General features: G+C 51.9%; 1 protein-coding gene across 1 annotated transcript in view; it reads left to right on the top strand.

Moving 5' to 3' along the window:
• Nucleotides 1-15855, top strand: part of CFAP77 (cilia and flagella associated protein 77) — a 123894-nt gene that overhangs the window by 57169 nt on the left and 50870 nt on the right. Inside the window, exons 2-3 of the mRNA XM_028090475.2 lie at nt 13429-13528; nt 14060-14288. Coding sequence (XP_027946276.2) covers nt 13429-13528; nt 14060-14288 — 329 coding nt within the window. The remainder of the gene's footprint in view (nt 1-13428; nt 13529-14059; nt 14289-15855) is intronic.

A 15855-nucleotide genomic window follows, 5' to 3' on the forward strand; every position in this document is an offset into this window, starting at 1 on the left:
ACGTGGATCCGGGTGACGTGGATCCAGACGTGCTCCAGAGACACAATGTCAGAGCCGGACGGAGCCCTAGGAATCAGCTAACTCTGCTCTCTCACGTTACAGATGGGATCACTAAGGCCAGAGAAAGGGAGAGGGAACCTCCTCAGGGCTGCCCTCCTGGACTGACCCTCTCCTTTAGCCCCCAGCCTCCCCCCTCCCCCTGGTTCCCGCCTGCCCATCATAGTCACAAGGCAGGAAACTGCCGGGCTCTGGAGTTCCCACTGAGTCCAGAAACTGCGGCCTTCCTGTGGGCCCCACTGCGGGGCAGGGCTGGCCTTTTCCCCTTTTTGCCCTCAGAGCTCAACTCCCTGGAGAATCTGGGAACAGATTCTATACCAGGTTCTAGAAGGCCTGCCCCAGACAGGCCAGGCCTGGGAGGAGCACGGTTTCCATGAGCTTCCAGAACATCAGCCCCCCTGCCATACTCACTGGCACTCAGTCACATGAGCATTCCTGAAGTGTGTGTTGAAGACATACTGTGTGCTAGGCGCTGGGGACACTGTGGTGAATGGGACAGAGCTGCCCCATGCTCATGCAATGGATGGGCAGCTGAGGGAGCTGCAGCCGAGACCACCACCCGGTCAGTCAGTTAGAGTGACGTGGGTGCAGGGAAGAAAAAGTACCTGAGGTCGTGTCACTGAGGCGTCTACCTGGGGCTGCCGAGTCGGGGGCTTTCCTGAGGCAGTGACATTTAAGGCAGGAGTCAGTGGGGGCCCAGGAGTGGATGATGGAGAGGTGACTGAAAGATGGATTTGGCCCCTGGGAGGTTTACTTCTTCACAGCAGGCTGAGACGCGTTAGCTCAAAAGCCCATCGGCACCAACGTTTCACGTATCCAGTTGTTTTAAGACTAGCCCAAACAAGCAGATTTTTAGCCATTTAGGGCCTGCCTACTTTGCATGGCCCTCAAAACGACACCAGCATCTGCTATAGCCATTGATAAGATAGAGCCTCATGTTCATAAGACCCCAAGCCGCTGCAGCCCACCAGAGCCAGCAGAGCCAGACTCCCTGCCCTGCTCTGAGCCTAAGCCCTTCTCTGATGCCCCCCCGCCCGGGGTTCCTGCGCCTTCCTCCCCTTCTGGATGGTGGCCCCTCACCCATAAGCCTCTGGACAGCCTCACACTGTGAAGGATTTCCTTCGGGTACATCCCTGTCCAAGACGCACCCCCTCGAGCTTGTGCGTTAATGCCTCTTGAGGTCACGTCTCCCCCCACACCCCGATCAGCCCAAATCCCTGCACTCACTCCCTATACTCCTTCCTCAGAAACCAGATTATTATCCATCTGTGTATGCCCCTGGGTACAGAGCACGGTGCCCTGCACCCCACCAGCGGCTGCCTCTGTCTGTGCTGGAGGAGAGAGGCATTGCTGGGGGCCCTGCATCACCTTCTGTGATCGGCAACCCAGAGCCAACCAGAAAACCAGCCCACCGCCGCACTGAGGGGGAGCAGGGGGGCCCTGTCCTCCGGCCACCCGGCCCCGTGCCGCAATCAATAGCCACCCTTATTAACAGGCTTCGTCCTGGAGCCTCTTCCTCTGCTTCCGTTACCTGCTCTGCTAACAGGTCAGCTGCCATTTTGTGTTAAACTCCTTCTCATTTATTACAATACCAGTTTTTTATTGACATGGAAATAAAACTTACAATCAATGAGATATTATGAAATATACATCAAAACAGAAGTCACCGGAGCTGGTGTTTTCATCTGTTCTCGGGAAGGAACAAGGGTGTACTGGGGGGGCGGGAAATACTGAACATTTTTCTTCCCTATTACATTGATGCGATTTTCAATGACTCTATAAAGAAAATGAAAACATAAATAGAGTAACCAAACAGAATGATCCTTGCAGCTGTCAAAACTTAAAACAGTTCAGTTTCCCTTTGATTTCTGTTTTAAGTTTTGAAAAGTACATAGATCATTCTCTGCTTTTTCTTTTTCTTTCTTTTCTCACCCTTTCTCTCTCTCTCTCTCTCTCTCTCTCTCTTTTTTTTTTTTTTTTTTGGTGGGGAGGCTCCTTCCTGAGTCTGGTTTCTCTGCAGTCCCAGGGTCCGCTGGCTTCGACCCTTGGCAGCTGGAGTGACCAAGTCATTTATCCACCAAGCCAGCGGCTCCCTGTCGGTGGAGTGGCCCCCGGTCTGTTTCTTACTCCTCAGCAGTCTGCAAACGTGCCCCTTTCCTTGTTGGACGCCACATCCAAATGGGTGCAGAGGTGTTTCTTCCCTTTATGAGGCAGCGGCGTGCTGGAGAAGGGGAAGGAGGAGCCCATCCCCGCCGGTGCACACCTACTGCGCGCCGCGTGCCCCTTGGCACCTCATCTCAGGTGTCTCGTCTAAATCTGGTCTTTCCACTGGAGGTAGGGATGGTTATCCCGGTTTCATGGATGATGACAAACGGAGACTCCAACAGGTCACACAGTCGCACGGTGAGACGGATCAGAGTCTGGATTCAGATCCCATCTGCCTGCACCAGGTGGACCTGGGGAGGACCCCCAAGGTGGCCTCACCGAGGGAGTCTCATTTTTCTCTGAAAGCCTTAGAGCATGCTCTTCTAAGGAAGTCTGATGTGGAGACCCCTGTAAATAAAACTTGCATCATAGCGGCTGCCTGGCTGGTTCAGGATGAGGCCTTCGTGCTCCTGGGAACCTCTCCTCGCCGTCCACCTCAGGGACCCTGCACTCCTCTCTGAGCCACGGGAGACTCGTGGCACTCGGTGGGATAGTCACTCATCTCCGACAGTGTCCCCCAGTATGGATGAGGCAGGGGGCGCGGGGAACAGGCAAGGTGGATGGACACCAGCTCCCAGGGCTCCGGACACCAGCTCCCAGGGCTCCGGACACCAGCTCCCAGGGCTCCGGACACCAGCTCCCAGGGCTCCGGACACCCGGTTCCGTGCTCCTTCTCCTTGCCCACAGCAGTCTTCCAAAAGTGAGGCCACATGAAGCACAGGTGGCATGTAATGGGAAGTAGAATCCATCAAGTTCCACTGGCCCTTAACCAGCTTTGGAACAAATACTTCGTGAAGATCTAAAAAGCCTCTAACAGGTGTGCCTTCACCAGCTTCCGGCCACACAGACCACCAGAGAGAGCAACGAAACCACACAGCACGTGGCTTAAATATTGCAGTCCCGGCCAAGACACCACCCACCCACCGCCACGCAGCCTCACTTCCTTAAGGTGGAGCGAAGTTTTCCAACACACTGTGCCACAGTGAGATAGACCTTTGCATTTCTTTCCTTTCTCGTCCCAAAGAGAGAAAAGAGCTTCCTAAATTGCTCGGGTGGGAGGCATGGCATATCCTTCCTGTGGATGTATTAATTTTTCTTTTTATTGAGGCAAAATTTACATAAAAGTAACCATCAACCGTTTGTAAGGGTACAGTTCAGCGGTATTTAGCGCATCTACGATGTCATTCAGTCACTCCTCTGTTCTAAGACATGTTCATCACCCCAAAAGGAAAGCCCATGCCCATTAACCAGTCCCTCCCATCCTCCTCTGGACCCGTTCCTGGGCAATCACTAATCTGCCTTCTTTCTCTGTGGATTTGCCTATTCTGGACATTTCATATAGATGGAATCACATGCTGTGTGGCTTTTCTGTCCGGCTTCACTTCCCTTACCATAACGCTTTCAAGGTTCATGCACGTTGCAGTGTCTATACGGACTCCATGCCTTTTTATGGCTAATAGTTTACTGTATGGATCTCGCACATTTTATTATCCGCTCATCAGCTGATGGACATCTGGTTGGTTTTCATCTTCTGGCAACTGTGAACAATGCTGTTGTGAACATATATTAGCTTGAATATCTGCTTTCAGTTTCTTTGGGTGTCTACCTAGGAGTGGAATTGCTGGGTCAGCTGGCAGTTCTGTTTAACTTTTTGAAGAGCCATCAAATGGACAGAGGAGTCTTATGGCTGGTTCTCCGCTGACACGAATGCAGACGGAGTTGCTGACAATTCAAAATAGTGGAGAGGCCAATGAAGACCACTAGCTCGTATGCCTACTTTCATTAAGAACCTCTGCTCAGAGCTTGCCGTGCCTTATGAAATGCTCCAACAAGCCTATGAGCTAGGGACTCTCATTATGCCTATTTTATAGGCTCAGACTGGGTTAAGCAACTTGCTCAAAGTCTCCACAGAGTGGAGAAGCAAGAATGCCAAACCATGGGGTTTGGCCCCAAGATTGCCAAATTGTAACGTCTCAGGAACGTTCCAAATGATTTCTGTTTGGATCTGGAATGCCACAGGGTAGAGGCTGGTGGTGGCAGCTCTCCACTCCTAATTACGCCCGGCTCGGACTGTTCTGAAAACAAGCTTGCCTTCCTTGAGTCCGCCCTTGAGCTGTGGGCATCTGGAGCGGAACTGCCAGGGGGCTAGAATCAGACCCCCACGGTGCACCACCCACAAAACACATCAGTGACTCTGGACTGCAAGGCATGACGCTGGGGGACCTCTCTCCCTGGGAGCATTTACTTTTATTCCTTGTTTCTTCAGAAAACAGCCTGTTCATTGGGCCCCCACTCTGTGTCCACCGTGGTTTAAGGTTACCTCGCTCACTCATCTCAGCCGCAGACCGGAGAGGTGGGGGGTTCATTTGCCCCATTTCACAGATGTGGAGCACTGGGGTCCAGACCACACAGGTGTAGGTGGCAGAGCCGGCCCGAGAACCATGCCAGTAATCAGAGGTGATCCTCGCCCCCTTTCTGGGGGCACCATCTCTTTGAGGAGCCTCTGGTTTTGCCCTGGAGGAAAAGTTTCTGTTTGTTCCCCAGGACAACGAGCACCCTCAGAGAGTGGCTTGGGGCTGTTCATAATTCAGATGACATCGTAGCCAGTTTCTATTGCTTTCATTAAAAAGAAAAAGAAATCCAGATCATGGTGTTTTCTCCTTCCAGCCTCTCACGTCTGCCTTTTTCAAAACGCTGTGCGTTTCCCCCTCATCCGCCTAAACCTGCTGTTGAGTTACCGGCCCCCAGAGGCTGCAGGCTCGGAGCGACGCATCCATGCACTTTGCCGCTCACCGCCTTCTCCGAGTGTAATCAAACATCAAGCTAAGTAGCAAATAAATCTCTCGATCTCATAAGCTGCACAGCGAGATCATGTAAATGCAAATGAAGGACCTGGTTTCAAGCTGTCGGCGGGGGAGGGGAGGGAGCGCAGGGGCCCTGTCACCGTGACCGCCTCAACGGCAAAGGCCATACATCAGTTGCAGTAACGGTCCTGGCAGGTCGGAGGGAGAGGGGAGCCTGGGCCACCCCAGGGAGATGGAGGAACCAGGCTGGTGGCAACACACAGGCAGCCCCGGCCAGCCCTGAGAGCGGGGTGGCTGGGCAGGTGCCAGGCAGGTGCGGTGGGGACTCCCCGGGGCCTGAGCTGGAGAGCTACTCTAGGAACACCAACTCTACCACAGCACCCTAGGCCAGATCCCACTACACACTCAGTGCAGCCCCGGAGCTGTATTACAGGTGAGGAAGCAGGGGCCAAACTAAGTGACGTGCCCCAGGTCACACGGGAGGGGACAGAGCTGGGACTCAGTTCTGTGTGACATTAACAAGCCGGCTCCCTGCATCCTCATGCTTGGCCGGCGGCCTCCCCTCCACACCTTCCTCCACCCGGGGGCAGCCAGCTCAGCCCCCATTATAACCCTCGTCGTTGTACTGACACAGGACAAGACCCTTAACTGTGGCCCTTGGCAGGTGCACAGGAAAGAGAAACGCACACCTTACCTCTGCCTTTTGACTCTTTCAATAATAAAAGTAAACTCTCGGCACCCTCTCTGAAGGCCCCTATCTCTAACTACACACCCTCACACAATCAGTTACGTTGTGTTTCCTTCCAGTATTTTTTTCAATGAAGGTTTTTTTTTTTTAACACAGTCGTAACCATAATATATGTAAAATTCTGAATCTTGCTGTGTTTTTTTTTCACTTGACATTATTTTATATGCCTTTGATCATATATGGATGTGGTCTTCCCATGTGTGCCTTTTTAGTATCATTATTCGGTTTTCAACTGCCACTCTCACACAATGTACATGGTTCAAAGAATCTGGCTTCTAAGACGGCGCCAGAGTCCTTTGATGCATAATGCACCTTATTTCACATGATTGTTTATCTGAGGTTCTCATTATGGAAATAAATAAATATCCTCTATGCTAATCAGGATCACAATTTGCATTTATATTGTGCTTTTCATTCGCGGATCTTAAGTTGTTTTATAATAATGAACTATCCCTCCATGAGCGCAATGGTATGTGTGTGCATATGTATGCATGGGTATAACTATATACAGATATTTATTTAATAACTACCAGGCAATAACTGTGGGATTTCACGTAACTACACTTTAATAGGATGCAGGAAAGTGAGTGGAGGCTTTTCAACTGTCGGACATTCATTTAGTCCAGACGCTAGGCTAGTGGGTTAATGAACTACATTCTGTGTGGCAGCCAGGAAGTGGGAGGGCTTCCTCTATGGGGATTTCTCCGGATGCACTGAGTATCTACGGTCAGTCTAGAACCCAGGCATCGAGCTCCCAGACTGAAAACCCATCTTGGAAAATGCCCCTCGTTCATTCGTCCAGATTCAGATCCAGTTCGGGCCATCCAAGAAATCAAGGCAACTGATTTCACCCATTTTCCCCTCTTGGCTGGGAAACAGGGGCTGGATAAGAATTTTCAAAAGTATATTGGGTGGGAAATTCTCAGACTTGCATTGCATGGCCAGCTTGCTTGTTGCGAAGTTGTTCCGTGGGGAACCAGCTCTGGCGAGGCTCAGGTGACTTCAGAGCACGGCGGCAGCCTGAAGGAACCGCCCCCTGGACTTGCCCCTGGAAAGCCCCAGTGGTCCTCACGCCCGCAACTGGCGCTCCGAGGGGACCTTTGCTGGGGGTGGGGGGTGGGGCTGCCTGCCTGGCCTGATCCGGGACTGGTGTCCAGGGCTTGGTCCTTCATGCAAGTGGCGGAGGGAGCTGCTTGCGGTGCAGAAGGAGCCCAGAGAATCCCAGGACCCCTGGGACAGGGAGAGAGCTGGTTTTAATTAGAGCTGAGAGACGGGAAATAAGACAGCAAGGGATGACATCTTAATGAGGTTTAATGAAGCTGTCTGCTGATGGGGACAGCTGTCACCCAGAGCTGTATCCCAGCCAAGCCACTTTGTGACAGAGCAAACTCGGAAAAAGGCACAGTTTGAACACTGCTGAGGAGGGTGGGGTGGTCTGATGCAGAGCCCGGATCCAGCTCCCACCTCCCAACGCCTCTTGACTCAAGCACCTCGACCACCACGAGGGATACTGGCTCCTGGGCCATATTTGAGTAGCTTCCCACGTTTCACACGTCCTTGAGGTGCAAAGCTGAGGCGTGCCTCTTAAAAGACCGTGAGGATTTTGCAGGAACTGCCTTAGAATTCCACCATCAGACGTGGGAAATGCCAGGGGGCTTGCAGGTGCAGGCTGAAAGGGGTTCACGGGTCCCTTCTCTTCCTGAGCCTGGACTTCCCCATCTGTCCACTGGTGATGATGTGACCTCCCTCAGAGAGCTGCTGGGAGGCCGGCCGGGGGGGGGAGCGGGGTCGGCTCACCTGAGAGAGCTGACTTTTACGCAGCTGCTGCATTTACTACCAGGGTGGCCTTGGGCAGGTGTGAACCTTTGGGGTTCCCATCTGTAAAATGGGATTGGCGGAGTTCAGGGAGAAGCACAAGAAGCTCTCGGGACAGTAAGCACTCAGTAAAAAGGTGTGCTAAATGAGAGCACATAACATGAGCCTGGCATGTATGAGGTGCTCAGTAAATGTGAACTCTCCTCCTCGTTCCTTTCTTTGCTTCTGCAGCAAAGAGAGTGTGGTGGTTCCAAGGGATCCCCATGTGGGGAAGGTGCTTACAGCCTTCACATGGCCCATCAGCCCAGCCATGCCATCTGCCCCGGGACCCCTGGGCTGTCTCTCATCCTGTTCTGGGATGGGGGTTGGGGGCTGGTAGCTTGGGGACCTAAGTGGCTAATCAAAGCTGAGATTTGTGGTCAATCTCATCAATTTCATGGATATCAGAGTGGGTTGCGATGGCGAAGCAGGTGATCAATAATTACCTTGCATTTCAATGGCAGCTGATCTCAGATGTCTGTCACGACTCGCTTGCCTGCATCTGGAAGTTCAGGGTCACGAGCTCTAAGCAACTGCTTGTGGATCCTTAGCTGGCTTCACACAGATCCCCTGAAGTGCTCAGAGACTGCAGACCCCTCTGCCAGGGAGCTTCTCTCTGTAGGCTTCTAGAAGGTCTCTGTGGACAAGCTGGGAAAGGAGGCCCAAGACCAGCACCAGGCCCTTCCACCTCTGGCTCAATGCTCCTTCCCGCTTCCAAGAAGCTCCCCAGAGAAGCCTTGGCTCTCCAGCCCTCCTTGGCTGACCCACTGGACTCTGCTTCAGGTCAGCTCTCTCCAAAATGCCAATTCAAGGTCGGCGTCTTTCTTTCTTTCTCCTGCCCACTTTTCCCTAACCTGGTCATGACATCCTGTCCTGTGTCCGGGTCACATCAGGCCTACAGTGTTTTCTGAAGCAGCAGCTCCTCCCACAACCCCAAGCTAGACATGAAAACAGCGGACTTGCCCTGGGACCCTCCTGGGCATAAGGCTACGACATACATACCCCGTGTGGGTGGAGGGGCCGAGCGAAGAAGTCAAAGCCACGCTCCCTCAGCACGAGCAGCATCTTGCCTGCAGAGCTAAGCCTGGCGCACAGGGGAAGATGATGGCTAGTTCATGCTAAATGCCAAGTGAGTGGTTCAGAGGCAACAAAGACCACCTGGAGTCAGAAGTGGGTTCAAATCCTGCCTTGGCCACTCACGAGCTGTGTGGCAAACAAGCTGTGTGGTCCTAAAGCTGCCCGGGCCTCTGTTTCCCCACCTGAGAGCCAGGACAGTAGCAACCACTCTGCAGGATGATTTTAAGCATCAGAGGTGATGGAGGTGAAGGAGCCTGGCGCATGGTCACCGTGATTACAGGTGTCACCGCGGTCAGTGGCGTTGGCACAAGGTGGGACCGTGAGCTCGTCTCATTGGTCAGCGGAGCTGGTCATGGGTGAGTCCGCTGGTCCTCTGGGCATTCACCTGTGAACGCAGGGACCCCGAGGCACCTGGCCTCTAGACCTAAAGGACTGAGCTGCCTTTCAAGCGTGGGAGTATCTGCAGGATGGGGGGAACTCAGGAAAAGGTCAGGGAGCACTCCCACAGTGCTAGCCTGGACAGATGCTCTGCACACAGCTCCGGGGGTGTTCTCGAGACGGGCTCAGGGACCCTTTGATCTCCTATGGGTGGCCCTCTCGGATGCTGGGGGGGCGACCTGCCTGAGAGGCAAGCCAGTCCAGCTGCGGGGCTAGGAGGCTGAACCCCCTTCTCCGCTGAACTCTTGGGAAACTCTACCTCATTCCCGCCGGCTGATACTCCAGTCTGGAAAAGTTAGAGCAAATGACAAAACCAACACTCCGGGAATTCCAGATGGGAATCCACCGTCGCAAAAGCACATATAGCAGAGAGCCCTTTGGGACCTAACAAATGGTTTTTGTGTTGCTGTTATTGTTTATCCCGTGCTGGCGCTTACACAGGGCTGGCGTGAAGGGAGGTCTCTGCGGCGCTCGACAACACGTTGCTCTTTCAACCTGTGGCCGCGGCCACATCACAGAGGCATGGGTTCTGGAGGAGGCCAGCAGGCAGGACTGCACGGATGCAGGGCACCCACATCAGGTCAGGAAGCAGCAGGACCAGTGCCCCTGAAGCCCCCTCGTGCTGCTTTCAGCTACGACCCCAGCTCCAAGGGCACCTGAGCTCCCTCTGTGCATCCCTTGCGTGTCTGGCTTCTTTCATCCCACGCTTCGTGCAAGAGCCGCCGTATGGTTGTATGTGGCTATTTATTCGCTGTTGCTGTAGTGTGGGATTTCCCAGCCTCGGCACTATTGGCATTTGGGGCCAGATAATTCTTCGTTGTTGGAGGTGAGGACCGTATTGTGCCTTGTAAGCCGTATCCCTGGCCTCCACCCACCACATGGAAAGTAGAACTCCTTCCCAAGTTGTGACAACTCAAAATGTCTCCGACATAGCCAGGTGTCCTCTGGGAGGCCAAAATTGCCCCTGATTGAGAACCGCTGCTAGGGAGTGTTCTATGGAATGAATATGTCACAACTTTCTTATCCACCTATCATGGCCATTTGGATTGTATCCGGTACTTGGCTAGTAGGAAGTGAGGCACCGTGAGCATTCTCAGATGTGTCTTTGTTGGACATGGGCACTCATTTCTGTTGGGTGTCCAGGAGGAACTGTTGGGTTACCAGGTAGGCATATGTTTAGCTTTAATAGATATTGCTAAACAGTTTTCCACAGTGGCTGTTTATACTTCCCACCAAGTGCATCTGTGTTCTGGTTCCTTCACATTCTCACCAATCGCATTGAGTTTTTACTTTGCATTTATCAGACATTAGGCAACTTGCAATATGGATCTTGGCCACTTGGACATCCTCTTAATGAAGTGCCTGTTAAAGTCTCTTGCTCATCCTTCTATAGGATTGTCTGCCTTTTTTTTCTTATTGATTTGTAGCAGCTCTTTATATATGACGGATAAGAGTCCTTTGCCAGATATATGTATTGTAAATATCTTCTTTCACTCTATGGACTCAGATTTTTAGAATTAGAGGCAACCTGTGTTCCTCCAATCCAACCCCTTGGTGAGTTTGATTATTGTTTATTTTTCAGTTGTCCTTTTTGCAAAACAATAAATTTCATAAGGGCAAAGACTGTGAGTCTGCTTTGTTCACCTTAGAGCTCCCAACACAGGGCCTGGTGCAGAGTAGGTACAAAATCAATATTTATAGAGTAAAAGAATGGGTGAATCTCCCATTGGGATGATTCTTGCAGCCTAAGGTTTCAAAGTGTTTGGGCAGTTGTTGATTCCCGGGGAATTCTTGGTAAAAAGTGAAGAGACAGGCACCCGTGTGCTTCCCTGTCCCCCCCGCCCGCCCCCCACCTCCCCCAATGTAACAGCCAGCTCCTGAGTCTGTCGTTCCTTTGCCAGCTGGAAGTCTGCCCACCTGCACCTGCCCTGAGGGAGGCGGGGGCCTCTCCTGGAGAAGTCACATTTTAATTAACTTCCCCTGCAGTCACCGGAGAGGCCAGATCATTTTCATAAACAAATGAGAAGCCAGAGCTTTGTCTGCAGCTCAGAGTGAGTCTTGCAGAAGGAATTCAAAGCAAACCACCTAGCAGAGGCTCTGTGCATTTGCCTGGAACCCAGAGCTCCATCCCTCTCAAGGGAGGTGGGGCCTGGATTTGAGATGGGAGAGAAGAGGGAGAACAATGTGTAAGAAGAGAACTGATAGGGTCTCCAAGGAGGCATTTCCTTCCTTCCTTCATTCCGTCCTTCCACCCCTATTACCAGCATCTATTCTGTGCTGGGCACAGGATAAAGGGGTGAGAATAAGGGGAGGCAGGGGGCAGAGGGGCAATCTCTACACTTTCTGCTCAATTTTGCTGTGAACATAAAACTGCTTTAAAAAAACGAGGTCTATCTTTAAAAAAAAAAACACTAAAAAAAATTAACCTTAAAATACATAAAGACTGAGAGCACATTCTACCAGGGGAGACAGACATTAAGCTGATCAGCACGCAATTAATGACTTAATTACACTGCTTTGTAATTTCCAGTGGCTTTACTGAGATATAATTCACATACCATACAATTCACCCAAATAAATTGTTCAAAGCCAGTGGCTTTTTGCATATTCACAGACTTGGGAAACAACCATCACTACCACGAATTTTAGGACACCTCTCAGGCATCACCCCCACACCCTAAGCCTTCCATTCCCGTCTCCCTCCCAGCCATAAGCCACCACTAATCTACTTTCTGTCTCTATGGAATGGACTTGCTATTTGAGACATTTCACGTCAATGAACTCATGCAATACGTCATCCTTGGTGACTGGCTCTTTCCCTGAGCGTCATATTGTCAAAGCCCTTCTGTGCCGCAGAGGTGTTAATGTGTAATTTTGAAAGTGCCCTATAGGTAGAGCTCAGGGCCCCCCCCCCCCGATGCCATATAACAGGGAAAGTTGTCTGGACTGAAGGCAACCCAGGAGAGCTTCCCAGAGGAAGAGGTTTTTAATCTCAGGCATTTATTGAGCACCTGCAATGTGCCACCAGGAAAGGGAAGGCAATACACATCATGGTTCTGGCTGTGTGGGAATTTAAAATCCCGGCAGGTTGGCTCGTGGGTATTTGTTTAGCTGGTGGATCTGAGTGTGGGCTGGAGATGGACAGCTTGGGTTCAAATCCCAGCCTGACCACTTCCTCCTGTGTGGCCTTGAGCAAACCGTCCGACTTGTCTATGCCTCAGCTTCCTCATCTGAGAAATGGGGTTGGCGATGGGGTCTGCCATACAGGGCGGTTGTGAGGACCCAGTGAGAGACGCATAGGAAGGACTGAACATTGTATCTGGGACTCGGTCAGAATCCAACTAGGGCTCAATAAAGCAGAGAAGGAGATGTTCTAAGCACCGTACAGCATAGGACCTCTGACCTCAGGGAGCTGCTACTCTGAAGAGGGGCAGTGTAATCTAACCTAATGACTAAGAGCCCTGGCTGGGGGCCAAACACACCAGCACGTGAAACCCAGCCCATCCCTTAGGAGCCAGGGATCATGACTGTCTCTCTAGGCGTCCGCTTCCCTGTCTATAAAATGGGGGAGTCGTGTGGTCGGTAATAGGGCAATTTTGTTCCTCCAACCCCCTTCTTGGGGGCAAGGAGGAGTTCACCAGAGACGCAGAGAGTGAGGAAAGCCATCCAGCCACTGGGAAGGTGATAGTCGGCCTCGTCACCATAGCTCCACCTGCAGGTGAGGATTCAAGAAGGCATCGACATCCTCATAAGCTACAGTGAAGGCGATATAAGCCATCTTTGGTAGGAATGAAGAGCCAGGTAGGAAAGATGCCTCCCCCCGCCCAACATGGGCCTCCAGGTGAATCTCTGAACCGGGCCTTCCAGCATATCTGCGTGGCTGAGTCACATCCAGCTCCAGCCAGGCAGATCTAGGCTGGACCCCAAATGCAGCTCCTCGGGGCAAGGACTTGCCCCGCTACCTTCCACTGGACAAACGAGCCTCCTCTTTCAAGACCTCAGGGGCCGTCCTGACTTGACTCTGCTCGCCTGTCCCTCAGCATGAGCACCCTCGGCTGACTTCTCCAGCGTGTGTCTCAGGGCCCCCCTCAGGGAGGGCTCTGTCATCCACAGCCTCGTAGCCCTGCCGGTCACCCACAGGGCCTGGGGCCAAGCGAGCATCCGACGACTGCCGTGGCTGAGTCTGGGTATAAGTGCTTGGTCTGGGATTCTACTCCTCACCTCTTTCTGTCTTTCCCCAAACAGGCTGAACTCGGGAAGCCCCGAGAAAGAAGCTGCAGTCTGCCTGGGATTGATTTTAATTATGGACTCTACACCCGGGGGCTGGATGGAGGGGTCCCCGAAGGTGAGCAAGCAGACTCTGCAGCCCTAGGGGACTTGAGCTCTCACTCCAGGCTGGCCACTGGACAGCTGGCCACACTCTGGGGAAAGAGCCGAAGAGTCACGGGGTCTGCCCCACAGCATGATTCTGGTGGAAACCATAGTCAGGGCTTGGCCGAGACGGGGAGGTCCAGGCGAGGTCCAGGTCGAAGGTAGCAGAGAAAGCGCAAGGGCCCCAGCCAGTGTGGAACATTGTCCCCAGGCAAGACTGTGCTCTGCGCGGTGTGAGCTTCGAGCACGGAGGGGGCTCAGGACCAACCCTCTGATGGCCCCGAGGAGGTAAAGGCCAGGCGAGCCCAGCTCCTCAAAGGATGCTCAGGAATCTCTGGGAATCCTGACCCCTCCCTTTCCAGCAGGCCACGCAGGGCTGTCCCGCAGCAGGCTCCGGGTTAATGGGAAGGTGTGCATGCCCAGGTTCTTCTCAGTCAGGTACCACCGGTTGCTTTACGTCCCAGACTGACTGCCGCACCACGGTGCTGTCTCTCCCTGCCCCCAGCCATCGGACACTGGAATGTGTTTAAGCAGCAGCCCACCTGCCCCCACGAGCTGACCCGGAACTACATCGCCATGAACCGCGGGGCAGTGAAAGCCGGCCTGGTAACTGCTCGGGAGAATTTCCTCTACCGTCAGCTCAACGACATTCGTATCAGTGACCAGGATGACCGGCGTGTCAAGAAGGAACTGCCCTCTCTCCCACCAAATATGACGTTTGGGACCCTGGCACGGTAAGGTGGCTGGCACTCAAGGCTAGTCCATCGCTCACCATGGGCGGGAGGGCGCTCAGAGGTGACTGAATTAGGGAACAATGTGGGGCATGACTTTTGACTCCAGACAGGGGCGAGTGTTCCAGGCCTGGTCAGTCAGTGTATCTCACAAACCTTGGTCACGGTGATTAGTCCAGCAGCAGACATGTCACCCATGTCCCCGCTCTGGAAGGCATGACATTCTACAAAAGCAGAATGTGGTTGCACATAAGCAAATCTCAACTCAAACCACCTTGATGTTGTTGTTTTTTTTTTCCTAAGTGGAATTTACTGGTTTATATGACTGAAAAGCTCTGGGGTATAGAGCTTCAGGCATAGCTGGATCTAGGTAATCGAGGGATGTTATCTGTATTTTGTCTCTCCATGTCTTGGCTGTGCTTCCCAGTCCTGGCTTCATTCTCCGACAAGCTTCTTCCTCAAGTAGCAAAATGACCAGGAACAGTTCCATTCTCGGTGGGAAGGGCGCAGAAACTTCAATAGAGACTTGAGATTAAGATTCTTTGGTCCAACTTTAGAGCCTTGCCTCTCCCTGAACCAACCACTGCGAGTAGGGAGTGTGAAGTGCGCTGATGGGCCAGTCCTGGGTCACATGTCTGCCTCTGAACCAATTGCTGAGACCAGGAGATTCTGATGCTCTGACTGGCCAGGTCTGATCCTGTGCCCGCTCTGGAATCAGTCTCCACAATCCGCAGGGGCAGGTGGTGGAGAAGATGCAGAGATGGGGTTCTGACCCCAGAGGGAGGAGGGCAGAACGCAACAACAGACAAAAGCAGCAGATGTTCAATACAGCAAGCTTTCCTAGCCCAAACTATGTCACAGTACAAACATCACAAAACTCACTGGTATTTATGCCTCGCGCCGTACAAATAAACAGAAGCACTCGAAGCTGGCAAAAAGTGGCCTGGAGCGTCCAGCTGCCCTAAGCCCCACCCAAATGCCCGAGACCCAGAAGCCAGTATCTTGGTCCATCTGTGTGGACCAAGCCACCTTCCCACCCCCATCTCACTGTTCCTGTATAGGTGACTTCCTCAGGCTCCGCCACCATTTCTTTCTTTCTTTCTTTCTTTTTCTCTTTTCTTTCTTTCTTTTTCTCTTTTCTTTCTTTCTTTCTTTTTCTTTCTTTCTTTCTTTCTTTCTTTCTTTCTTTCTTTCTTTCTTTCTTTCTTTCTTTCTTTCTTTCTTTCTTTTTTCTTTCTTTCTTTCTTTCTTTCTTTCTTTCTTTCTTTCTTTCTTTCTTTCTTTCTTTCTTTCTTTCTTTTCTTTCTTTTTTTTCTTCCTTCCTTCCTTCCTTCCTTCCTTCCTTCCTTCCTTCCTTCCTTCCTTCCTTTCTTTCTTTCTTTCTTTCTTTCTTTCTTTCTTTCTTTCTCTTTCTTTCTTTTTGGTGGTTCCTTCTTTATTTTTAATTTTTCTTCTAATCATTTTTTTATTGTGGTAGGATGTACTATTTTTAAATGTCCAGTTCAGTGGCATTAAGTAAATTCACATTGCTGTGAACCACCACGACGATCTGTCTCCAGAACTTTCTCTT

Source organism: Eumetopias jubatus, unplaced genomic scaffold (assembly GCF_037043125.1).
Source record: "Eumetopias jubatus isolate StellerSeaLion01/CBP00866 unplaced genomic scaffold, mEumJub1_p1.0 scaffold_15, whole genome shotgun sequence".
Taxonomy (NCBI): domain Eukaryota; kingdom Metazoa; phylum Chordata; class Mammalia; order Carnivora; family Otariidae; genus Eumetopias; species Eumetopias jubatus.